The sequence below is a fragment of the Scyliorhinus canicula genome, chromosome 11 (assembly GCF_902713615.1).
Source record: "Scyliorhinus canicula chromosome 11, sScyCan1.1, whole genome shotgun sequence".
Taxonomy (NCBI): Eukaryota; Metazoa; Chordata; class Chondrichthyes; order Carcharhiniformes; family Scyliorhinidae; genus Scyliorhinus; species Scyliorhinus canicula.
In genome coordinates, this window is record NC_052156.1 from 21,202,722 (window position 1) to 21,228,180 (window position 25,459).

Here is a 25,459-nt window from a genome sequence, read left to right on the forward strand (position 1 = left end):
TTATGCTCCTTAATGAAGTCTTCGGCCGCTTCTGGTGTCTCGAAGTAATACTCCCGGCCTCCGAACGTCACCCATAATTTCGCCGGGTAGAGCACCCCAAACCTGATCTACCGCTGGTACAGCACCAGCTTGGCCTTGTTGAAACCTGCCTTCCGTTTTGCCAACTCGGCTCCGATGTCCTGATAAATCCAGACGTTATTTCCTCCCAGTTGCAGCTACGTTTCTCCCTGGCCCACCGTGGAATTCTTGACACGGTTATAGTTAGCCACAATCTTGGCATGTACAGAGCAGATTTGAAATTGGAAAGGATACAGAGAACTATAACACGATCATACTCCAAAACAAATGAAGACTTAGGTTGGAAAAAATAAGTAATATATTACGATAGGATCAGAGGCTCTTCCTGCTTGACTCAATGCTGAGAGTTCCATCTTACATTGCTTTTCCACTTATACATGGCATTTGTTTTCAGATGGTTCTCGCATTTCGAAAGCTTGTCTTGTTCTGTGTTGTAGTACTTTACACTTCACCTGATTTTCAAAACCTATTGGACAGGATTCCCGGTTTACCGACGCCAAAATCGCAAAACGCGATTGGGTGGAGAATAGGTTCTGACGCCAAATTCTCAGCGGGCGCTGATTTGACGCAAAATCACGATTCTCTGTCACCTTGACAGCGGTGTCAATGCGTACTGGAATGCACGTACAGTAAACACTGTTTGCATATCATTAGTAGGCCCAACCTGGTATTCTCCGGGTCCTCCACGAATCTCTTCCTCCGTTAGGCTGAGTTCCCGACGGCGCGGTTCACTTGTGCCTTTAAAAATCGTCAAACCGGCGTTGTGGCTGATAAGGGAGAGAGAGGAGGTAGGATACAGAGAGGCGCAACGGTGGGCTGCCGGGCTGGACTGAGGGGAGTCCTGCCAAGGCCGGCGGAATGGGGGGGGTAACAGTGGTACAGGCCGAGTGGCCGGGGTGACTCCCTACGGGACTGGGCGGTGCTGGGCACAGATCACCATTACCGCGACCATCTTGCTGCACGCCCCCACTGGCCACCCATTTCGGCACCTTGTTCTGCAGAGTGACACCAGCCGATTGGGTGCCCCCATCCTCCGCCCCACCCCCATCCCCACACCTCTGCCACACTTTCCCCCCAACCTGGCCGCCACCCACCGGTAGCCCAGGGCAACACCCCCACAGCCCATACAGGGGCCGTGGTGCATACCCCTGGCAAAGGCGGTGCCAACTGACAGTACCCCTGACATCTGCAACAGGTGCCAGGGCCAGAGGCCCCCACGGTGCCAGCCACCAACGGGGCCAGGGGTGCAGGGATTGGGCGAGGAGGGACATGCAGGGACAGAGCTGAAAGTGCCTGTGGCACCATGTAGCCCGGTGGACCTGGTTGGCATGGGGGTACACACCATGCTAACATGTTGGCCTTTCACCCCCTGCATACAATGGATATTGGAATTCAACCAGCAACAGTGGCCTTCCTTCTAGTTGTTGCAGCCCTGGGGGATGCCCTGCAGCTGTAAGAGCGGACGCTGCTCGAGGAGGAGGAGGGAGCTGCAGCAGCGGAGCGGGCAGCAGTGGAGTATGCCGCAGAGGAACAGGAGACAGCTGCCCAGGATGGATGGCGAACCGCCCAACATGCCGAGGAGGAGGTGCCAAGGAGGCGCCGGATGAGGCGTTGTGTGTACTGGCACCACCTGTCATTCGAGGAGCTGTTGCACCGGGCATGCTATCGCAGACTCCCGCTAAGCCGAGAAACATTGTGACATATCTGCCAGATGATGGCACACCTGCCACCACGGGGGCATGGGGGAGAACAACCGCTCCCGGTGGCCGTCAAGGTGCGGTCGCCCTGAAAGTCTGTGCCACGTGGTCCTTCCAGGCGCCGAGTGGTTACCTGTCCCTGATCTCACAGATCTCGGTGCGCAAGTGCACCCGTGCCATCACGGAGGCCCTATATGCCCAGGCAGCTCAATACATCCACTTCAATGTAGACCGACCCCAACAGGATGCCCGGACAGCGGGGTGCGCCGCCATCGCCAGGGTGCCCCAGATCCGGAGGGGGGAGGATCGACGGGCTGCATGTCTCCCTACGGGTACCTGCAGATAACAGGCCACTGTACACAAACCAAAAGGGGTTCCATTCGATGAATGTGCAGCTGATATGTGACCATCAGCTGTGCATCATACACGTCTGCACCCAATACCCGTGTGCACGGCTCCTTCATGCTGGCACACTTGACGATTCCTGAAATGCCTGAGACCCCCCCCCCCCCACCTCCCGGCAGGGGGGTTGGCTTCTAAGCAGCAGGGGTTATCCGCTGCGGTCGTGGCTGATGACACCTAACCGAAGGCCACAGACCGATGCAGAGACCCGCTACAACGACTCCCATACAGCGACCAGTTCCGTGATCGAGCAGTGGGGTCGGCCTCCTGAAGATGAGGTTCAGGTGCCTGCACCGCGCTGGAGGGGCCCTCCAGTATGATGCTGAGAGGATCCACCCGTATCATGGCAGCCTGCTGTATCCTCCACAACATTGCGCAGCAGCGGAGCGATGTGCTGGTGAAGGTGGAAGACCAGGCCTCGTCGAATGAGAAGGATGTGGGGAGGGCGAGGATGGGCAGGACATGGGGCCCAGGCAGGTACGGGAAGCCACATGAAGTGTGCGCCAGGGCCAACATGCATGGGAAGCTCCGATCGCCTCCAGGCTCACTGACTGCAGTGGGGGGGGGGGGGGGGGGGGGGGGGGGGAGGAGAGAGACTGGCCAGGAGCAGAGGCACTGCATCCCAACCGCACACACCCTCACACACACCCTCACTCCCCAAAGCCCCCCTGCTGCAACTCCCTCCATCATATATACCAGTCGCACTATGGGGTGGAGGCCCTGGGTTGACAGTAACAGTGGGTCTGAACCATGGAGGATGATGACAACCCGCTCTACAATGAGCACTGGTGCTCCACATCATTTGACAATGTCTGACTCCTGCCTACAGTAGCAATTTCCACTGTCCACCTGGGTGACCCCTGCATGTGAGCTGGCCATTCCATCACACGGCCCTATTGAAACGCCTGGGGTGGCGGTGGTGGGGACAGTCAGGTGTAGGGGGGGGGGGAGAGAACCCTGGCCACCAATACGGTCCGTCCATTTCCCCTCCCAATGTCTGCCCATTTCCTCTCCCTGGCCAGCCCGGACCAGCCCACCCCTCACATTGGACAGAGCACCGAGGCAGGTTGTAATGGTGGTAACAGTTATTTAATGTGAACAAATATACACAGATTTATGCCCTAGCCTCGATAACTAAACTGTGGCCTGCACCCGTGCCAACTTAACTGGTGTCTAACTTTCTGGCCTTACGGGCCCTAATGCTATGCCTAGGTGGTTCCCCAGACGGTACAGCAGGAGATGGCCTGCTGTGACTCCTACCCTGCGACCTGGATCCCCGTTGGCGGGTGTCTTTTAGAGGGGGTCAGAGGTGCTGCGGTGTTCTGGCACATCCCCTACATTCTGTCCTTAATTTCCTTTTAACATTTCTAAGTTATTTTAAGTCCACATTTATAATAGAAACTTGCCGCTCTATGATGGCCCTCCCACCAATGCTAGCACTGGCGCCTCCTACGGGCAGCTGTGTGCAATCGGAGGGGTTGGGGGGGTTCGCGGGGGGGGGGGGGGGGGGGGGGGGGGGGGTTACAAGTTTACTTCGGCTATTTCCATGATAAATGTTCACATCAGAATTTAGAATGCAAAAAGATCACAGGAAGTGTACACAGATAGAAGACACATGTAGATTTCAAGCTTTTGAAATGCCTCAAAGCCATTTGCACAAGGAATTATTTTGAGTGCAATGCTTTTTGTTGTCGGAGTCCCATGTAGCTGTTATTCAATATCAGCTACGTCCTACGAATAGCCATAGAATGACCAGTAAGTTTGCCTTTTTTTGGTGAGGATCTTTGGTGAGGAAAGAACGTTGGCTAGGAACTGGGAAAACACCTTGTTCCTCATGGATTTGCACCGTGGTATTTCAATGCCCAGAGATAAGAGGATGCAACTTTAACAACTTATCCAATAGTCAGTACGGTACTGCACTAGAACCTCCGTCTATGTTAGGTGTTTAAATCTTGCTATGGGACTCAAGCCTGAGGGTGAAAGTGCTGTCTTCAGAGCTCTGCTTGCGTTTGACAAAAATGTGAGATTCATACAGAATACTTTAAAACTGCCAGGTCTCCTGTCTGGAGACTTTGGATTACAGAATGACTGTTCCTTACCTTTCAGTAGCTGTGTCTTGACAGTAATTGTGGCAATCACAATTAGGAAAAGTATCAAAAATAATAACAGAAAGGGAGTCCATCGCTCTCTGGCATCTGCAAACAGAAATAAGGCATCAGCAAATCTACAATGCATTGGTAGAAAGCAGATGACAATACAGATGAGTTTACATAATAAAGTCATAGTGACCTCCCCATCCCACTCATTATGCCACGGGTTGAATGCACGGACCAGGGTTTCTGCAACCTGCATTGTAATGAAGAATTAACTGTACCTCTATGTAGAGCCAGTGTCATTGGTAAAGTTAGAAATGAAAGTAAGCAGAAGGGGGGTAGGGGGGAAGAGGGAGGAGACAGGGAACAATAGAGGGGAACGAGTGAGGCGGGGGGGTAGGCAAGGGAATGACAGCCGGAAGGAGGGCACGGGAAACAATAACAAACTTGGCATCTATAGGAGCAGAGAACAAGGAAAATCCGGGCGGAAGACGGGACGAACGGCTGAAGCGGAGATGATTGTGAGACGACAACGGCAGCGAAAACCGTCCAGGAGAAGCAAGCGACAACACCAATTGTTTCCTCGGCGCCCAAATGTATATGTACCCCCCAGTCCCCCCACCCCACACACAAACAGATGCCTACTTATGTGCTAAAAACAATATTGCCAATTGTACAGAACTGCTGTTGTTGAGCTAGCACATAATACCCCACCAGTTATTTTATTCTAACTTTTTGTTTTGTTGTTGTTTGTTTTGTTTTTTGTCTGTGTTCCCTTCTCGTCTATGTATATATGTATTCTATTTAGTGTACATAACAGTAAATTTACTTTCTTGAAACCCAATAAAAAACATTTATTAAAAAAAAGAAATGAAAGTGATATATCTGATAGTGTGACACCTATATATATGCATTGCACAGAACAGCATCGGATGCACAATCCTCACTTTATTCTCCATCAAAGATCAGTAAGGGTGCCAAAAATGTCCCAGGATTCACACCAGGGCCAGCTCCCGAATTCTAGCGAATGAAATCTGCTGAAGTATCTGATATACCTTCAATTCACAGTGAGGCAGAGAGAGCGAGTGAACAGTAGGCTTTATTAGTCATGAACTTGCCTAGCCAGAGTCAGTAGTACAGATGAATGCCGCCCACAAGAGGCCGGCCTATATATGGCCCCGGTGTGGGCGGAGCTAGAGGCGGAGCCATACTGGGGTTACAGTGCAGTATCTCGAAGCAGTTCATATCACCACTTCCAGGTCATAGGTCCCAGGTTATGGTATCATGCATGCATTATGGTGAATACATCCACCACATTCACCCCCTGTTAAAAAAAATCAAGTCCGGCGGTGGGTCATTACATATTCAGTTGATCTGGAGGCTGGATCGTTCTCTTCGACCTCCGCAGCTCTGGCGGTGCGGCGGGCACAGTTGTCGCCGGTGGTGACTCCAGGGGCGTTGTGTCCAGTGCTTGAGCCTCAGTCCGGGATGTCGGAAACGGTTGGGGTGCGGGGGTAGTGTGGGGGTGATGGGTGGTGGCAGTGTCGGCACGGGACAATACAGGAGACCCAGGGGGGCATATGGGGCGCTATGAGTGGTGGTGGGCAGCGGGCAGGGGGGGGTATGTAGACGGGGGGGCGCATTGGCGGGGGAACCAGCTGGCGCCAGGTCCCATAGGGAGACCGTATCATGCCGTCCGTCCTGGTGCACGATGTAAGCGTACTGGGGGTTGGCGTGCAGCAGCTGAACCCTCTCAACCAGGGGATTGGTATTATGGCTCCTCATGTGCCTCCAGAGAAGGACTGGTCCCGGTGTTTTCAGCCAAGATGGAAGCGAAACCCCAGAGATGGAGTTCCGTGTCAGGGTGGACAAAGCTCTCTGTGCTCCCGGAGATGAAAGGACAGGGGGTCTTGTGCCCGTTGACCCTGACGACCATCATGGAGTTCTTCAGCTGTTTTGGCTGCAACTGGTCGAGGGTGACTGCGCCCAGCTGCGGAAAGTCTGTGTGGTCGGTAGAGTCACAAGATGGCTGCCCCCATGAGTCGCACGTGTCGGGCTGGGGCGAAGATGGCGACCAAGATGGCCACCCCCTCGGTCGCACATGTCGGTCGGTGCCGGGGGCCAAGATGGCGTCCCCCATGAGTCGCACGTGTCAGTCGGTGTTGGGGCCGGCGACCAAGATGGCGGCCTCCACAAGTCGCACGATGCCGATGACGCATCTGACGGGGACGTTTCGGGCAGGCATGCAGCCGCATTGCGGTGTCTGTGGGGCTGCGAGTCCATGGGTCGGGCCTTGTGTGTTTTCGATTTCTGGGCCTTAGGCTGGCCCAGACAGACTCTAGCAAAGTGCCCCTTTTTCCCACAATCGCTACACGTTGCTGTGCGGGCTGGGCAGCGCTGCCGAGGGTGTTGGCCCTGGCCGCAGAAGTAACACTGCGGTTCCCCGGACTGGGCTGGCAGACACGCAGCACAGGCTTGCGACGTAGTCGGGTCCGACAGGGGTCATGACGAGGGTGTCCTGGCCCGCAGGGAATGCGCTGAGATTCTGGTAGGCCACCTCTAGTGAGGTCGCTAGCTTTACCGTTTCTCGCAGGTCGGAGGTCCCGTTTTCCAGCAGGCGTTGCCTGATATAGATCGAGCAAACCCCCGCCACGTGGGAGTCCTGGATCTGTGAGTTCATGTGTTCCTCCACCATCACATCCCGATAGCTGCAGTTCCTCGCAAGTAGGGTCAGGGTTTCCAGATACTCGTCCAACGATTCTCCGGCGCGTTGACGGTGAGTAGTGAGGAGGTGTCTGGTGAACACCTCGTTTACGGGCTTCACGAAGTGTGCCTTGAGAGTTGCGACCGCCGCCTCGTACATGGCCGCTTTTTCGATCATTACCGAGATTCGATGGCTCACCCGGGCGTGGAGGTGTCACAGCTTGAGAGTCTCTCTGGGAGGCGTTGTGGAGGAGTCGAGTTAGGCCTCGAAGCATCTGAGCCAGTGTTCGAAAATTTCCTTGGCTTCGGACTTCGTGCGTCGAGTCCGAGGCTTGTCTGGCTTTAGAACGGCTTGCGTAATGCTGTCGGTGACTAATAAATTGATATATCTTCAGTTCACAGTGAGGCAGAGAGAGCGAGTGAACAGTAGGCTTTATTCGTCCTGAACTTGCCTAGCCAGAGTCAGTGGTACAGATGAATGCCGCCCACAAGAGGCCGGACTATACAGGGCCCTGTTGTGGGCGGAGCCAGAGGCGGAGCCATACCAGGGGTTACCGTACAGTACCTGGAAGCAGTTCATATCGCCACTTCCAGGTCCTAGGCCACAGGTGATGGTATCTGATGTGACCATCAATTCACTAGACACACGATTGGAAATAAACTGTGGTTTTAATAGTCTTACAACTGAGCCAGCCTGCGACCAGAGGAACTGAGAGCAGGCTTACGGCTGCAGCACTTTATACTTCCAGTTAGTGGGAGGAGCCATGGGCGGAGCCAAGGATGAAGCCCAGTACAAGTTCCTCATCTCCCCCTATGGGCAGAGCCGCGCAACGGCTGACATACAGAGCCCACAAGGACATAATACAACGCAATGCAATACAGTGTGAATTACAATGCAGTATAATTCACCACAGTATCATGCATGCATTATGGTGAATACATTCACCACAGTATCCATGTGTGAAACAACGAGTGAGAATAGGACTGGCCCCGGCTGTGACACCTGTTGTGGTTGAAACCTTCCTGATGCCACCTATACTCATGCACCAATATTGGCTTGAAAAGAAAGGTGGCAGCGGATGGCTGGAATCCATCGAATTGCCATCAGCAGCACCAATGCTTCAGCAGAAGAGAAAAACAAAGATGGAAGCGATTTGGAGCAAGAGGCATCTTGCTGGGTCAGTTGAATGAAATTTGAAAGGGGAAGCAGATCTTTTACTGGTGCACCCAAATATGTTTACTGCATCCTTCAACTGATATACCTGTTTTGTCTTGTTTTTAAGGTTCAGGATGACTGACACCATTGCTATAAACTAACTTTGTTAATAACACATTTTCAGAACATGAACAAACAACTGCAAAGCACCTTTAGATTTGTTGCAACCTACTGTACATGTGCTATCTGCCCTTCGACCCTCAGGTCAGGTGACCCCATGAAGTACAGAGTGGAATGTATTATATCCACTGTTGGAGTCCACTACCATAATCACCCTATTGTCACAACAGCCTTCTCTGGTTCTACTTGCATATCAGGAGACACAAAAGGCTATTTTACTTGATGTCTTGGTCATACCAGAAGTCCTGTGTGACACTCCCTCCCTCATTTATACCCACTAAATGCCATTGTTTTTAAAATGTAGATTGACTGAGCATGATCCCGGTGCACAAAATGCTGATTTCAGTGAAAAGAACATCCAAATTTGTTACCGATGCAATACATTCAGCTATCAATAAATTATACAATACTTACACATCTCATAAGGACAGATGGTGATTCTGGGTGAGAACTTCACATCTGATCGCCAGACCTGAAAGATAGAAACGGTATTAGGTCAGCTTGGTCATGAGTTGATAACGGTTGCCATTTTCTAGCACACATTATCCCATGCCTTTTGGATGAGGCATCAAACTGATTATGGAGGGCACGTTCTTGAATCCCTGTAATCCACATGGTTTAGGTACACCCACTGTGCTTTCATGGAGGGAATTCCGGAATTCTGATCCAGCTACAGGGATGGTGAAGTAATTCCAGATGAGGATGTTGTGTGACTTGGAGGAGAGCTTCGAGGTGGTGACATTCCTATGTGCCTGCTGCCCTTGTTCGTCTAGGTAGAAGAGGTCAAGGCTTTGGAAGGTGCTATCGAAGGAACCTTAAAGTTGCTGCAGTGTATCTTCTACAAGGTAAAAGGGCAGCTCCAACTTAGTTCAAAATATTTTAAACTTCAGTATCCGCTTTAGCCTTGGCTCAGCATTTGACTCTTCCCAAAGTCCGAATATCATGGGTTCATGCCCAATTCCAGAAAATACTTAATCCTAGTTAAAACATCAGTCCAGGGTATTGCTCTGGGGACCTACGTTTGAATCTCACCGTGGCTGATGGTGAAATTTGAATTCAATAAAAATCTTGAATTTAAAATCTGATGATGACCGTGAAACCGTGGCCGATTGTTCTAAAACCTCAGAAGGAAGTCTGCCATCCTTACCTGGTCTGGCCCACCAGGTGTGACTCCAGATCTACAGCAATTTGGTTGGCTCTTAAATTCCCTTGGAAATGATCTGGCAAGCCACTCATTTCAAGGGCAAATAGGGATGGGTAATAAATGTTGGCAGAGCCCACACCCTATGAATAAATAAAAAGCATTCCGACCCAGCACAGGAATTCCATCTTGTTAATAGTTTATGGAAATGTATCAATTTTCGAATGTATGTAATTTCCTTCCTCTGTTAGCTGGAATGTTGATGCAGAATCATTTCAACACTGAAAACTTTCAGGCATTGGGCACCAATTACCCATCCTGACCCTGCTCACTTCTGCAGTGCATATTCTTACAGAAGGCAGTGAATTTACAGGCCAACTCCCAGTTCACTGGCCAGAAAATGGATTCCTGTGGTGGGAGGCCCAGTTTAGCTCAGTTGGCTGGACTGCTGGTTCGTGATGCAGAGCAAGGCCAGCAGTGCGGGTTCAATCCCTGTCCCGGCTAAGATTATTCATGAAGGCCCCCCCTTCTCAACCTTGCCCCCTTGCTTTGGGTGTGGCGATCCTCAGGTTAAATCGCCACCAGTCAGCTCTCCCCCTGAAAGGGGAAAGCAGCCTCTGGTCATCCGGGACTGTGGCGACTTTAATAAGCAAAATAATGCAGATGCTGGAATCTGAAACAGAAATAGAGGACGTTGGACAAACTTGGCAGTCTGGCATCATCTATCAGGAGAGAAAGCAGCGCTAATATTTTGAATCCTTCTGGTTCTCTGTCGGAAGAGAGAATGCTAAGATTGTTTCTCCATAGAATCAGCAGAGAGTATCTTATATAAATGCACATTCCTTGTTGTTTCCTTGCACTCTGATGAAGAGATATTTCTACTATTCAGCCTCAATAGAATGGATCAGAAAAAGACAGACCTAACACACACCAGGCAGTAGCTATTATAAACAAATCCTTCTCAATTCACATTAGTGGAGGGTTTATGCATCATAATCATAATATTCTAGTGCTGGCTATTGGTTTGGGGAGAGTATTAGATCCAAGAAGTTAATTGCGGAAGTTAAATTAACATGGCAAGAACTGGAATAACCAGAATTCCAAGCGACAAGGTAAGTGGTTGCGGGAAGGCTGCACTGCCTGGAGCTTTGCATGTTATTGATCGGTAAATAAACAGGAACTATAGCTTCCGTAATGCAGATCTTATCTGTCAGGACAGAATAAAAAGGTGTCTTTTAACAGTAATCCCTCACTCCTGATTTGAATTGGTGTTTCCTTTTCTACTTCCTGAAGGTGCTGGGTGCGATCCTCAAACACCAGCAGAATTCTGGCACGTTGCCCAAGGGGCCTGTCCTCCTGTGTGAGCCATTCAGTGACCACTGGGGGGGGGGGGGGGGGTGGGGGGGGGGGGGGCGGGGGGGGACATCACAGGCAAGACCAGACCTGTCCCTCACTTAACTTCCAGTTGATTGTGCTGTTGCTGAGGCTAACTGTGGTCTTTCCAGTCTACAAGATGCATTTCTAAACCAGGCAATCCATTTGTCCTCGAAAACACTTTTAGAACGATTCCAGTCAGTATTAAAAGGCTACACACCAACCTGAATGCAGTCTTGGGAAACAAAGTCCAGTTGCTTCTTCTGGTCAAGCTGCATTAACCGTGGAAGAAAACTGAGATTAGTAACAGTCACAAAGATGCAAAAAAGTATCTAATTCCTCAGCGTGAACCCCTAATTACTCATTTCTGAATGGAGGAACCTCTCCCACTCATCGCATATCGAATATTCTTATTTTTTTAGTTCATTCACAGAATGTGCACATTTCTGGTCAGGCCAGCATTTGTTGCCCATCCCTAATTGCCCTTGAGAAGGTGGTGATGAGTCACCTTCTTGAACTGCAGCAGTCCATGTGATGTAGGTACATCCACAGTGCTGTTAGGGAGGGAGCTCCAGGATTTTGACCCAGCGGTAGTGAAGGAACAGCGATATAGTTCCAAGTCAGGATGGGGAGTAGCTTGGAGGTGAACTTGCAGGTGACGGTGTTGTCATGAATCTGCTGCCCTCATCCTTCGAGGTGGTAGGGATCGAGTGTTTGTAAGGTGTTGATGAAGGAACCAGAGTGAGTTGCTGCAGTGCACCTAGTACATGGTACACACTGCAGCCTCTGTGCACTGGTGGTAGAGAGGATGACTGTTTAAGCTGGTGGATGGGTTTCAGTCAATTGGGCTGCTTTGTCCTGGATGCTGTTGAGTTACAGAAAATAATACTGTTTCAGAATAATCCATAGTGAGTGTTCATAAATCTTTTTTGGGGGATGATTCTTTAGTTTGCTAAAAGGTTAGGCATGTCAGAGCTAAGGAATGGAATTGGTTTTCCATTTTACACATCTGTCATCAACAACATCATGAGCTCCTAACTTATAGCATGGTCAGATAGAATACAACTTCCATGGATTGCTAAATATTATGGCTTAAACACAACCTCATAGAATACCACCTTTTACATCAATGACAAATATGTCCCCACTGAATACAAATAGAAATTCATGACCAAATTCTGTGTATATTTTTTGTACTATTGATCTCAGTAAATACGAAGGGGGGGTTAGGGTTGATGAAACCCATTTCAATGGAGACCCTTTGGAGAGCTTAGAAAGTGCAGACTAGATGTAAATGCTAGGATCATTCAGAAATGGAGTGAAAAGTCATTACCGTTGCTGCTGCCAAGGAAAACAGTATACCGATAGAAGTACTTCTGACATTTGTTTCATGGCCTCAGCAAGCAAGATTATTTTTCTACACATTACATTGTTTCAGTGAAACTCTTTTACAGTGCTTGCTTGATGGTGATTTGACCAGTCTTGTTTCAGTAAAGGCTGTGGGATGTGTCTCAGGTTACAGGGATATATGTCCAAAGACCAACATAGAGATAAAGACATGATACTGGCACTAGGCAAAGTGGGCAGCATGGTAGCTAGCACAATTGCTTCACAGCTCCAGGGTCACAGGTTCGATTCCCGGCTTGGGTTACTGTCTGTGCGGAGTCTGCACGTTCTCCCCGTGTCTGCGTGGGTTTCCTCGGGTGTTCTGGTTTCCTCCCACAGTCCAAAGATGCGTGGGTTAGGTGGATTGGCCATGCTAAATTGCCAGTGTCCAAAAAGGTTAAGTGGGGGTTACGAGGATAGGGTAAATACGGAGGTTGAGTAGGGTGCTCTTTGTAAGGGCCAGTGCAGACTCTATGGGCCGAACAGCCTCCGTCTGCACTGTAAATTCTATGATTCTATAGTCAGCGGTTAATTTTCAGCTTACAAGCGCTTCAAAGCAGGACTGAGTTGTCCATTACAGATTTAACTTACCATTTTTACGTTCGGCTGCACATGCTCACACTTGTCTCCTTTCACAGCACAGATTGAGAAGTTCATTTCCTTTTTTCGATGAGATATCATCAAGGTAACATTTCTGTGCTTCAATTTGGTATCCACTTCCCATGGGAGTGAGTGATCTAAAAAAATTCATTGATAATAGGAACAATTGTATGTACAATAATCAGTCTACAATTGTAACAATACATAAGTGTACAAGGGGAGGGAGTGGCGGAGTAATCCAGAGGCTCAGTGCTCTGTGGGACTCAGGTTTGAATCCCACTGTGGCAGATGGTGAAATTTGAACTCAATAAATATCTAGAATTAAAGCTCTGACGTAGACTATGAAACCATTGTCGATTGTCATAAAATCCCATGTGACTCCTCAGGCATCTGCCATCCCGACCATCCTCCATGTAATTCCTAGCAAGCCACTCGATTAGGATGGGCAATAAGTGCTGGTCCAGCCCCCACAGTCCACATCCAACCGGCTTTCATGGTGATATAGGTCAGTCAGCAATTTTTAAAAAAAGTTAAAGCCTCCATAGTCCCAGATGACCGTAGCGACTTTCCCCTTTGAGGGGGAAGAGCTGACTGGTGGTGATTTAACTGGAGGATCGCCACACCTGAGGCGAGGGGCAATATCCTCAGCCAGTACAGGAATTGAACCCACACTGTTGACCTTGCTCTGCATCACAACCTAGCTGTCTAGCCAACTGAGCTAAACTATACTTGGTTTAGTCAGATGGTTAAATGGCTCCTTTACAACTCTCTTGATCTTTGTAATACCTCACTATAAAAGCAGGTAAAGTTATGAAAGCTGAAGCCCTGTTTCTTAATTGTGCAATACCAGAACAGAAAACAGCATCCAATATAAAATGCTGGGACAGTGAATAGCTCCAGATAGGAAATTACTACATTATTCATGCTTTGTATCCAATGATATTTTACATATTATTACTAATTATGGTACAAAAGGGGCTGCTTTAGCACCCTGGGCTAAATCGCTGGCCTTTAAAGCAGACCAAGGCAGGCCAGCAGCACAGTTCAATTCCTGTACCAGTCTCCCTGAACAGGTGCCGGAAATGTGGCGACTAGGGGCTTTTCACAGTAACTTCATTGAAGCCTACTCGAGACAATAAGCGATTTTCATTTTCATTTCATTTCAAAAGTAGTTGCTTAAATCAAACAATATTTAACACTGACCCACATAAAGTGATATTAGAGCAGAAAGCCAAAGTCACCAAGAGGTAGATTGTAAGGAGGGTTGAAGTTTGAGGAGGAGGAGAGGTCCAGCCGGGGAACTGCAGACACATTAGGATTCTCAGGGGGGCTTGACAGGGGAGATGGAGAGAGGTTGTTTCCCCTCAAAGCTTCCGATTTAAACATTGCGGTATTTGGTCTGCTGATGGCTGTTGAACTATGGACTCCCCATCGGAGATTTCCGATGTTTCAGTTTCCATCTCTGAATCGGTGTCCATGGGCCTCAGTCACCTTACCGTCTTGACCCCTTCGACATCCCCTGACTGGCTGTTTCGGCAGCAGAGGCGGCTGGGTGAGGATGTGGAGTTCATGAGGAAGCAATCAAAGTGGTCGCCTAGACCAAATGTGATCAAGTTGTTTTCGCACGATCTGACCTTGGACTTGTACTTAATAGAAAACCAGCGGACGATAGTTTCGTAGACCCACTGGGCAGCGTCTGCAAAGTTTAGAATACACATCGAATCACCTGGTACAAAGCGTCGAGGTGGTCGATGCTGAACGGGCAACGCCCTTGCAAATCCTGGATGTGGTGCATTTATGTCCAGGAAAATCATACTAAGGCAGGTTTGAAGCCTACGCCTCATCAGCATTTCAGCCGGGACCATCCCAGTCACAGTATGTGGAGTGGTCCTGTAGCAAAATGAGAAATGAGCCAGCCTGGTATCTGTCAAACCTGAAGGCTGCTTCTTGAGGCCCCTTTTGAATGTCTGTACCACCCGCTCCACTAAACCATTAGAAGCTGGGTGGTTCAGAGCAGTACGAATATGCCATACACCATTCGCCTTCAAAAGCCCCCGAGAACTCTTCACTCGTGAATAGGGTCCTGTTGTCTGCAATGAGCACTTCCGGGATGCTGTGTGTGCAAAACGGCAATCGCAACCTCTCGATGGTTGCCCAGGAGGTGGTCCCCGCCATCTTGTGGACTTCCAGCCATTTTGAATGGCCGCCAATTAAGAGGAAGAACATTGAACCCTGAAATGGGCCAGAAAAGTTGCCATGCAATTGTGCCCATGGCCGTCCTGGCCATTCCCAAGGGGAAAAGGCACAGAGGTGGGGGCTTCTGGTGTTCCTGACAGATGGAGGTTTACTGAGCCATCTTCGCAATGTCCACATCTTTGTCAGGAATGATGACACACATATTCCATCCTTATCGCCAGTTTCAGAATTCCATGAATTCTACTTAGTAATTCAAAGAAATGTAACAATAAATGGTACACGGTAGATTCCAACTGGGTCTCCCTTGCCGGTGCCTAACTGGCCAGCTTTATATAAGCTTACAACTATACATTGTTTAGGTGTCTCCCGCCTCCCTAATGGGGGAGCTCGTATTCTGCAAGGGGCACGGGAAAGTTAATTATTCCCACCCCGTGAGATACTTGCAGGTTACAACAAAGCTCAAACTCAGTTAGTAAAATGCATTGCCCCTTGTAAATCCAAATCTGTAATGAGAAGTGCCATAAAGAACCGTCACGAAAACATGGTTGAGAGTCTATCAATAAACAAAAAACTATCAGGAGGTAAATCCTACTCACCAGCATCAAAAGGGCAACTAAAATTGACGTGGTCTCCAGAGATAACCTAAGCAAATAAGAAAGCAGATTCAGAAGAGAAAATCAGCATTGTGAGGTACAATTTGAAACACATGACACATGTTAGAAACAGTAAATAAATTCCATTTTAATTCCTTGTTGATGGTCATCAAGTACTTTTTTTTTATAACTATTTTATTGAGGTATTTTGGTATAGTGACAAACAACAAAATAAACAATATACATGAAACCATAAACATAGTGCAAAAGCATTTACCTCTCGTACAGGTCCCACCCTTATTGACCCCCCTACTCAAATCTAAACTACTCCACCCCCCGTCTGCTGACGATTAATTTCCCGCAAATAGTTGACGAACAGTTGCCACCTCTCAAGGTAAACTTGATTTTCTCCAAACAGAGAAAGCTAGCCATGTCCAATATCTCCCAGACTCCGCTCAAGCAGTACCTTCCTTACTCTCGGGTCTTGCCCGCCCAGACGAAGCCCATGATCACATCTGTTGACCCGCTTAAAGAAGGACGCGGAATAATGATGGGGAGACACTGAAATACAATAGGAATCCTCGGGAGGACCGTCATTTTCAATGTTTGCACCCTCCCAGCCAGAGACAACGGAAGCATGTCCCATCTCCGAAAAATTGTCCTTCATATTGGTCCACCAGCCGGGCCAGAATCAATTTATGCAGCCGGTTCTATTCCCGCGCTACTTGGATGCCTAGGTACCTAAAGCTTCCTTCTACTAACCTAAACGGCAGCTCTCCCAGTCGCCTCTCCTGTCCCCTCGCCTGGACCACAAACATCTCACTCTTTCCCATTTTAAGCTTATACCCCGAAACCAGCCAAATCCCCCGAGAGTCCTCATGATTTCTTCCATCCCCTCTATTGGATCCGAAAAGTACAGAAGCAGGTCATCCACATAGAGCAAAAACCTGTGCTCCAACCCACCCAGGACCAGTCCTCTCCAGCCCCTTGAGGCTCTCAGAGCAATTGCCAACGGCTCTATACCCAGTGCAAACAACAGTGGGGAGTGGGGGCATCCTTGTCTCGTCCCCTGGTGCAGTCTAAAATAGTCTGATGTTGTCCTATTTGTCCGTACACTTGCCACAGAAGCCTGATACAGTAACCTGACCCAATCAATAAAGCCCTGCCGGAATCTGAACTGTCCCAGTATCTCCCACAGATAATCCCATTCTACCCGATCAAAAGCCTTTTCTGCATCCATTACGATCACTACCTCCACCTCCCTACCTTCCGGGGGCATCATGATTACATTTAATAGCTTTCTTACGTTGGCCACCATCTACCTGCCCTTAACAAACCCCGTCTGGTCCTCCCCAATAACGTCCAGAACACAATCCTCGATCCTGGAGGACACGATTTTGGCCAGCAACTTGGCATCTACATTCAACAGGCAGATCGGCCTGTAGGACCACACAGCTCCGGGTTCTTGTCCCGCTTAAGAATCAGCAGAATTGTTGCCTGTGACATCGTCGGGGGCAACACCCCTCTTTTCCTTGTCTCATTGAACATCCTCAACAATACTGGCCCCAATATCCCCAAGAACTTTTTATAAAACTCCACTGGGTACCCGTCCAGACCCGGGGCTTTACCCGACTGCATGGCCTTCAGACCCTCCACTACCTCTTCCAACCCGATCGGGGCCCCCAGCCCTTCTACCCGCTCCCCGTCCACCTTTGGGAAATTCAGAAACTCCAAGAGGTGCCTCATCCCCTCTGGCCCCGTTGGCGGTTCCGACCTGTACAGCCTGCTGTAGAAATCTCTAAACGCCTTATTCACCCTTACTGAATCCCAACCAGGTTCCCATCTCCGTCTTTTACTTTCCCTATCTCCCTAGCTGCCTCCGTCTCACTAAGCTGTTTGGCAAGCATTCTGCTGGCTTCTCTCCATGCTCATAGATCGTCCCTCTCAGCCTTTCTCAGCTGCTCCAACCGCCCTCCCTGTGATCAGCAAGCTAAACTCCACCTGTATCATCCGCCGTTCCCTTAAAAGCCCTGCCTCTGGGGTCTCCGCATACCTCCTATCGATCTGTAGTATCTCATTTACCAGTCGGTCCGTCTCCGCCCTGTCCACCTTCTCCCTATGGGTCCGGATCGAGATCCGCTCCCCCTGACCACCGCCTTCAGTGCTTCCCACACCACCTCTACACTCAGGTCCTGGTAAACCCGCAGGATGCTATTGTCCAATTTACAGCGCCGTGTCTGCTTGGCCCACTGTAGAATGCGTTCCTTATCCGAGAACCTGTGGAATCTCACCACCATTGCCCTCGGGGTCTCCCATTCGTGGCTTCCTTACGAGTGTTCTGTGAGCCCTATCTACCTCCAAGGGCCGGGAGAATGCCCCATCACCCAGCAGCTTCATAAACATGTCTGAGATGTATACCCCAGCGTCCGTTCCTTCGGATCCCTCCGGGAATCCGACGATTCTTAGGTTCTGCCGGCGGGATCTATTTTCCAGGTCCTCCATCTTCTCCAGGAGCTTCTTCTGCTGGTCCCTCAACATCCCCACCTCCAGCTCCACCACAGTCTGATGTTCCTCCTGCTCAGCCAGCGCCTTCTCCACCTTCTGGATTGCCCGATCCTGGACGCCCAATCTATGCTCCAATCCGCTCAATCGACTCTTTTATCAGGTCCAAGCAGTTCCGTTTCTGCATAGCAAAGCCTTCCTGAATGACTTGCATCAGCTGCTCCATAGACTGCAAGGTCGACAAGCCAGAGGTGCGAACCTCGGCCATGCTGTCTTCTGTTGCAGCTGCAGCCCAAGCCTTCTCTATCTTTTGTTTCTACCTTACGAATACTTCTAGTCCTTCTCTCCATGCACCGAAGTGGGAATTCAGGAAACAATTGCCGGTCCGGTAGAAAAACGGGGGCAAGGTCCAAAAGTCCGACCAGAACGGGAGCCACCAAATGTGTGACTTACTCCTTCGTAGCCGCCACCAGAAGCCGTCATCAAGTACTTTTAATGGTTTAATAATTAATTTACAAAACCCTTTGGGAATTAAAAATGTACAATGAGTAACATCTTGTTCCTCTCTCGTAACAAGATAAACAAACACTGGCCCAGGGTGCTAATTGAGGCAGACGTTCACTATTTTTTTTTAACAAACAATTTTATTGAGGTATTTTAGGCATATAGAAAACGTGACATTGTACAGTACTCTACCCTAGCCCCCCCCCCCCCCCAAACCCGCTGACGCTTACTCCTCTGCGAAAAAGTCAATAAATGGCCGCGACCTTCAGGCGAACCCTAATAGCGAACCTCTCAAGGCAAACTTGACTTTCTCTAGGCCAAGAAAGCTCACCATGTCCGATAGCCATACCTCAGCCCTCGGGGGCTTTGAGTCCCTCCATGCTAAAGTATTCGTCGCTGGGCTACCAGGGAAGCAAAGGCCAGAACGTCGGCCCTCTCTCTCTTCCTGGACTCCCGGGTCCTCCGAAACCCCAAAGATTTCCACCTCCGGGCTCATTACCACCGGCAGTTTTCAATACCCGGGACATGACATCTGCAAATCCCTGCCAATACCCCCTGAGTTTAGGGCACGACCAGAACATGTGTACACGGTTAGCCGGCCCTCCGGCGCATCTAGCACACTTGTCCTCCAGTCCGAAGAATTTACTCATCCGGGCCACCGTCATGTGGGCCCGGTGCACGACCTTAAACTGGATCAGGCTGAGCCTGGCGCATGATGCAGCCATGTTTACTCTGCTCAGGGCTTCTGCCCAAATACCATCCTCCATCTCCCCCCCCCCCCCCCCCCCCCCCCCCCCCCCCCCCACCCGCTGAGCTCCTCTTCCCACTTAAGCTTCAGGTCCTCGGTCTGCGTATCCTCAGCTCCCATTAGTTCCTTGTAGACGTCTGAAACTCTACCCTCTCCCACCTCTCCCCTTGAAACTACCCTGTCCTGTCTCCCCTTCGGCGGGAGACGTGGGAAGGATGGCACCAGTCTGCGTACAAAATCCCTCACCTGCAAGTGTCTAAAGTCGTTCCCTCTCGCCAGCCCAAACTTCTCCTTCAGCGCCCTCATGCTCGGAAAGCTCCCTTCCAGGAACAGATCCCCCATCCTCACAATCCCCGCCCTCCTCCACAGTCGATACTCCCCGTCCATGCTCCCCGGGGCAAATCGGTGGTTGCCGCAGATTGGGGTCCACACCGATGCTCTTACCTCCCCTACATGCCTCCTTCACTGGCCCCAGATCCAAACAGCCACCACCACTATCGGGCTGGTGGAGTACCGTGCCGGCGGAAGTGCAGAGGTGCCGTGACCAGGGCTGCTGAGCTAGTGCCCCTGCACAAAGCAGCCTCCATCCGCTCCCAAACCGACCACGCACCCACCATCTATTTCCTTATCATCGCTATGTTGGCCGCCCAGTAATAGTTGCTGAAGTTCGGCAACGCCAGCCCCCCTTCTCCTCTGTTCCTTTCAAGCATCACCCTCTTCACCCGCGGGGACTTCCCTGCCCATACAAAACCCAGAATAATTTTATTCAGCCTCTTAGTGGCAGCACGGTAGCATTGTGGATAGCACAATCGCTTCACAGCTCCAGGATCCCAGGTTCGATTCCGGCTTGGGTCGCTGTCTGTGTGGAGTCTGCACATCCTCCCCGTGTGTGCGTGGGTTTCCTCTGGGTGCTCCGGTTTCCTCCCTCAGTCCAAAGATGTGCAGGTCAGGTGGATTGGCCATGATAAATTGCCCTTAGTGTCCAAAATTGCCCTTAGTGTTGGGTGGGGTACTGGGTTGTGGGGACAGGGTGGAGGTGTTAACCTTGGGTAGGGTGCTCTTTCCAAGAGCCGGTGCAGACTCGATGGGCCGAATGGCCTCCTTCTGCATTGTAAATTCTATGTAATTAAAGAAGGACCGCAGGATAAAGATGGGGAGACACTGAAAAACAAACAAGAACCTCGGGAGAATGATCATCTTAACAGTCTGCACCCTCCCCGCTAATGACAGCGGGAGCGCATCCCACCTCCGGACCTCCTCCCTCACTCGTTCCACCAGTCGGGACAGGTTGAGCTTGTGCAACCTGCCCAAGTCCCGTGCCACCTGAATCCCCAAATATTGGAAACTCTCCCCCACTAGCCTGAGCGGCAACCCCCTCAGCCTCCTCTCCTGCCCCCTCGCCTGAATTACAAACAACTCACTCTTAGCCATGTTCAGTTTGTGTCCGGAGAACCGGCCAAATTCCCTCAGGGTTGCCATAATACCGTCCATCCCCACCATTGGGTCCGATACATATAACAGCAGATTGTCTGCGTATAACGAGACAACCCCGGGGGGGTTACGAAGTGTACAGCTTCCTATAAAAGTCCCTAAAGACCTTGTTCAGCCCTGCCGGGTCACCCACTAGATTACCCTCCCCATCCACTACCCTCCCTATTTCCCTAGCCGCTTCCCTCCTCCTTAGTTGTTGTGCAAGCATTCTACTAGCCTTCTCCCCATGCTCATAAATTGCGCCTTTCACCTTTCTAAGCTGCACTACAGCCTTGCCTGTAGTCAGCACCCCAAATTCAGCCTGCAGCCTCTGTCGTTTCCTGAGTAACTCTGACCTCGGGGATTCCGCGTAACTCCTGTCCGTCCGTAGAATTTCCTTAATCAGTCGGTTCATCTCTGCCCTGTTGTCCTATCCCTGTACGCCAGGATTGAAATCAGCTCCCCTCTCACCACTGCCTTCAGTGTCTCTCAGAGCACCGCTGCCGAGACTTCTCCAGTATTGTTCACCTTCAGGTAATGCTGCATGCATTTCCTCAGCCTCTTGCACACCGCCTCATCCGCGAGTAATCCAACTTCCAGCCTCCATGATAGGCGCTGAAAGCTGTCCTTACAAAACTGCAGGTCTACCCAGTGCGGAGCATGGTCCGATATGGCAATTGCCGAATATTCTGCCCCCACCATTCCGGCCAGCAGGTCCCTTCTCACAACAAAGTAGTCAATTTGGGAATGCACCTTGTGGACGTGGGAGTAGTACGAGAACTCCCTCGCCGTCGGCCGGCTAAATCCCCATGGATCTGCTTCCCCCATTTGCTCCATGAACCCTCTCAGTCCCTTTGCCATCACTGGCAATCTGCCTGTTCTTGAACATGACCAGTCCAGGCTCGGGTCCAGGACTGTATTAAAGTCCCCGCCCATAATCAGCTTACGTGAGTCCAAGTCGGGGATCTTCCCTAGCATCCTCCTAATAAAATCCACATCGTCCCAATTAGGGGCAAACGCATTGACCAGGACTACTCTCACTCTTTTGAGCTTACCCCTCACCATAACGAACCTGCCACCCCCATCCACAACTGTGCCCTCCGCTTCAAATTGTACCCTTTTATTAATCAGGATCGCAACCCCCCTCGTCTTAGAATCAAGCCCCGAATGAAAGACCTGACCGCCCAGCCCTTCCTTAACCTAACCTGGTCTGCCACTTTCAGGTGCGTCTCCTGCAGCATGACTATGTCTGCCTTCAGAACCCGCAGATGCGCAAACACACGCGTCCTCTTCACTGGCCCGTTTAATCCTCTAACATTCCAGGTGATCAACCTGGTTGGGGGGCACTTCGCCCCCCCTCCTTTGCCGATCAGCCATCCCCTTTCCTTGGCCAGCCTCCCCAGTCATGTGTCGTGCTTCATCTGGCCCGCCTCCTGACCGGCTCCACCCATGACTTGCTCATTGTTACCATGCCCAGTTTCCATCCCCGTCAGCAGAACAACCCCCCCCCCCACCCCCCCCCCCCCCCCCCCCCCCCTAACAATACTGTCCTATCACCTAACCCCTGCTCTAATCTAAGGATATGCACACCCCCCACCTCGGCCTCCATTAACTAGCCCCACTCAGCTAGCCTGGGGCTCCCAGCCTCGGCGCCAGCACGTCTCCCACCCATTGTTCCCAGTCACCCCGACCCCGATCCATCTCTACCACTTCCCCAGATCAGTCTTACTTAAGCAAACACTCCATACAAGTCATAAACAACCCCTACAATAGCACAATTCAAGTTAAACAAGAAAGAAAAAGTGATAAGAAATAACAGGCACTCTCAGTCCTTCCCATTAGGACACAGAAAAAGATTGCACAAAGTTCCCCTGAAGCAACCATCTTAACCCAACCCTTTTAACTGTTTTCTTTATTATTTCCCCCCCAGCCAAACTCCAACTAATCAAAGAGCCCAAAAAGGAAACATTCAGGTAAACCACTCAAAAAAAACACAACCCTACCACCTTCCAACACCCTAAAAAGGTCGAAAAAAGAAACGACAAAAATGGACCCGAACATGCAGGCAATTTTCAAAACGGGAGTGACACCACATATACTTAAAAGTTCTAACATGAGACCAAACGTCCTCAGCTCAGGGCCAGCCCTTGCTTCTTAACGAAGTCCATCGCCTCTTCAGGTTCCTCGAAATAGTGGTGCTGACCCTCATACGTAACCCACAGTCGCGCTGGAAAAAGCAGCCCGAATTTCACCTTGTTTTTAATCAGTATCTCCTTCACTTGCCTGTAGCCTCCCCTCCTCCTGGCCACCTCAGCGTTCAAATCCTGGTAAACATGCAGGGTGGTATTGTCCCAAGTACAGCTTCGTGTGCTCTATGCCCATTGCAGCACCCGTTCCTTGTCCAGGTACCTGTGAAAGTGTACCACCATCGCTCGTGGGGGACCCCCTTGTCGTGGCTGCCTCACCTGCACTCTGTATGCCCTGTCCACCACTGGCGGGCGAGGGAACACCTCGTTCCCCAGCAACTTCTGGAACATACTCTCCACAAACGTGGCAGCATCCAGCCCCTCTGCCCCCTCCGGGAGGCCCACGATTCTTACGTTCTGCTGGCGAGATCTGTTGTCCAGGTCCTTCAGCCTTTCCAGAAGCACTTTTTGCTGGTCCCTCAACCTCCGAATCTCCACATCCGCCACCGTTTGAAAGTCAGCCTGCTCCTCCACTGACTTCTCCAACTGCTGGAGCTTCTCAGCCTGATCATCCAGCCTTTTTCCCATCCGGTCAATCAACTTCTGTAGCAGTTCCAAGTTGTCAGGCTTCAGAGCCAAAAAGCCCTCCTGCACAGCCTGCAGCAGCTGCTCCATTGTGGGCTCTGAACACCAGCCATGCTGGTCCCTCTCACAGCCTCCACTGTGCCCTTACTCGACCACTTCTTCTGCTGTTTACGGTCCCTCCGGCTTCTTTGGTCCATACAATTCTGTATGGGTCCTGTGCCTGAGTATTATTGCTTTCCAGTTCTGTGCTCAAAAGCGCAAAACAAGTCGGGGGAGAAGGTCCAAAAGCCCGACCGAAACAGGAGCCACCAAATGTGCGACCTACTCCCTCATAGCCGCCACCGGAAGTCAGAAGTTCACTATTTAAACATTGCATCATGTTTGCTGAACCAGAATGCCTTGATGAAGGGACAATATTCCTCCCATGAAAATGTAAACAATAACAGCAACCTGGACTTAATGTCACATCTTTAACACTGTAAAATATTCCAAGGTGCTTCACAGCCGCATCAGCAAACAAGGTTTGATACCGTGGCGCGTAAGGACATATTAGGGCATTTGACATAAAGCTGTTTAAAGAGGTGTGTTTTAAGGGGCATCTTGAAATGAATAGAGAGGTGGAGGGAGAAAATTCCAGAATTTAGGTCTGGACAGCTGAAGGCACAGACATCAATGGTGGAGTGAGTAAAATGGGGGATGTGCAAGAGATGGAAATTGGATAACCCCAAGGTTTTGGAGTAATTTACAGACATAGGGATGGAGGAATAAAAAAAAAAGATGGAGGGCTTGATTCTCCGTTCCTGAGGTTAAGTGCTGATGCTAATGGAGGATCTGTGATGTTTCACGACGGGAAAATCGACACAATGCCCACACTGATTCTGGTACCGTGAGGGGCTAGCACCGGCGCCACGTGAAACACTCGTGGAAAACGGTCGGAGAATCGGCGTGTCCCGGGCTGCACATGCGGAGGGCTGACAAGCTGCAGCCGCACACGCCTACACCCCGCCACGTGCATCGGTCCCAGCGGGGGGGGGGGGGGGGGGGGGGGGGGGGGGGTCGGAGAATCCTGTTTGCTCTATTTTGTTAGGTTCTCCTGATGACTTGTAAAATAAAGCACATTTTTTCAATGTTACATGGGACCTGGGAGCAAAGGAGAGCTATAGGTGGGGAATTCTAGTTATATGGTTCCCTCAATTATCCATCTGCACTTGATATTTAGTCATCTGTTGATAGAAGATTCTCTTTAAATGGGAATGATGGTGTGTACAGACAGGGTGCAGATGTGTGTCTAGCTGCTTTGAAACTTCCCCATGTCCTCAAGACCATGCCTCTTAACCATGTCAACTCCACCTCCAATGATAGCTGTGTACAGTTTGAAACGTATCTATCTATTTTTAATTCCTTCTTTCGACGCTGTAATGTTGGTAAATACCTTTATGCAGAGGGCTGGGTGAGGATCCACATTTCTGAATTCATTTCGTTGCTGATTGAAAGAGAAAATGGAAAGACTGAGAACAACTCTTTTCATAGACACCAACATGTCAAGATTCAATGATTTTCGTTGAGGCTTAGGTTTCAGTGTGATTACTTTTACTCATTTCAAAAAATATTATGATCAGTGTTGATAACGGCACTGCCACCAACGCTGTAGCAGCACCAACACAAATATCAGCATCAGTAGAGGTATCAATACTAACAACAGATCTTCCCTGTAAACCTCGTCACTGTAGCTTTTCCTCAGTTTTGACTTTAGTACCATTTGATTCAAATCGTTTCTTAGACCTGGAGCACGAATAGGCCATTTGACCGCCTCGAGCCCACTCCACCTTTTAATAAGATCATGGCTGATCTGATTGTGACCTTAA

General features: G+C 50.1%; 1 protein-coding gene across 2 annotated transcripts in view; it reads right to left on the bottom strand.

Moving 5' to 3' along the window:
• LOC119973898 (interleukin-17 receptor C-like) overlaps positions 1 to 25,459 on the bottom strand; it is an 87,166-nt gene that overhangs the window by 13,153 nt on the left and 48,554 nt on the right. For both annotated transcript variants that reach the window (XM_038812486.1, XM_038812485.1), the window contains exons 12-17: positions 25,027 to 25,077; positions 15,603 to 15,648; positions 12,802 to 12,947; positions 11,049 to 11,096; positions 8,724 to 8,781; positions 4,277 to 4,372 (exon numbers count right to left, since the gene is read on the bottom strand). In XM_038812486.1, coding sequence (XP_038668414.1) covers positions 4,277 to 4,372; positions 8,724 to 8,781; positions 11,049 to 11,096; positions 12,802 to 12,947; positions 15,603 to 15,648; positions 25,027 to 25,077 — 445 coding nt within the window. The remainder of the gene's footprint in view (positions 1 to 4,276; positions 4,373 to 8,723; positions 8,782 to 11,048; positions 11,097 to 12,801; positions 12,948 to 15,602; positions 15,649 to 25,026; positions 25,078 to 25,459) is intronic.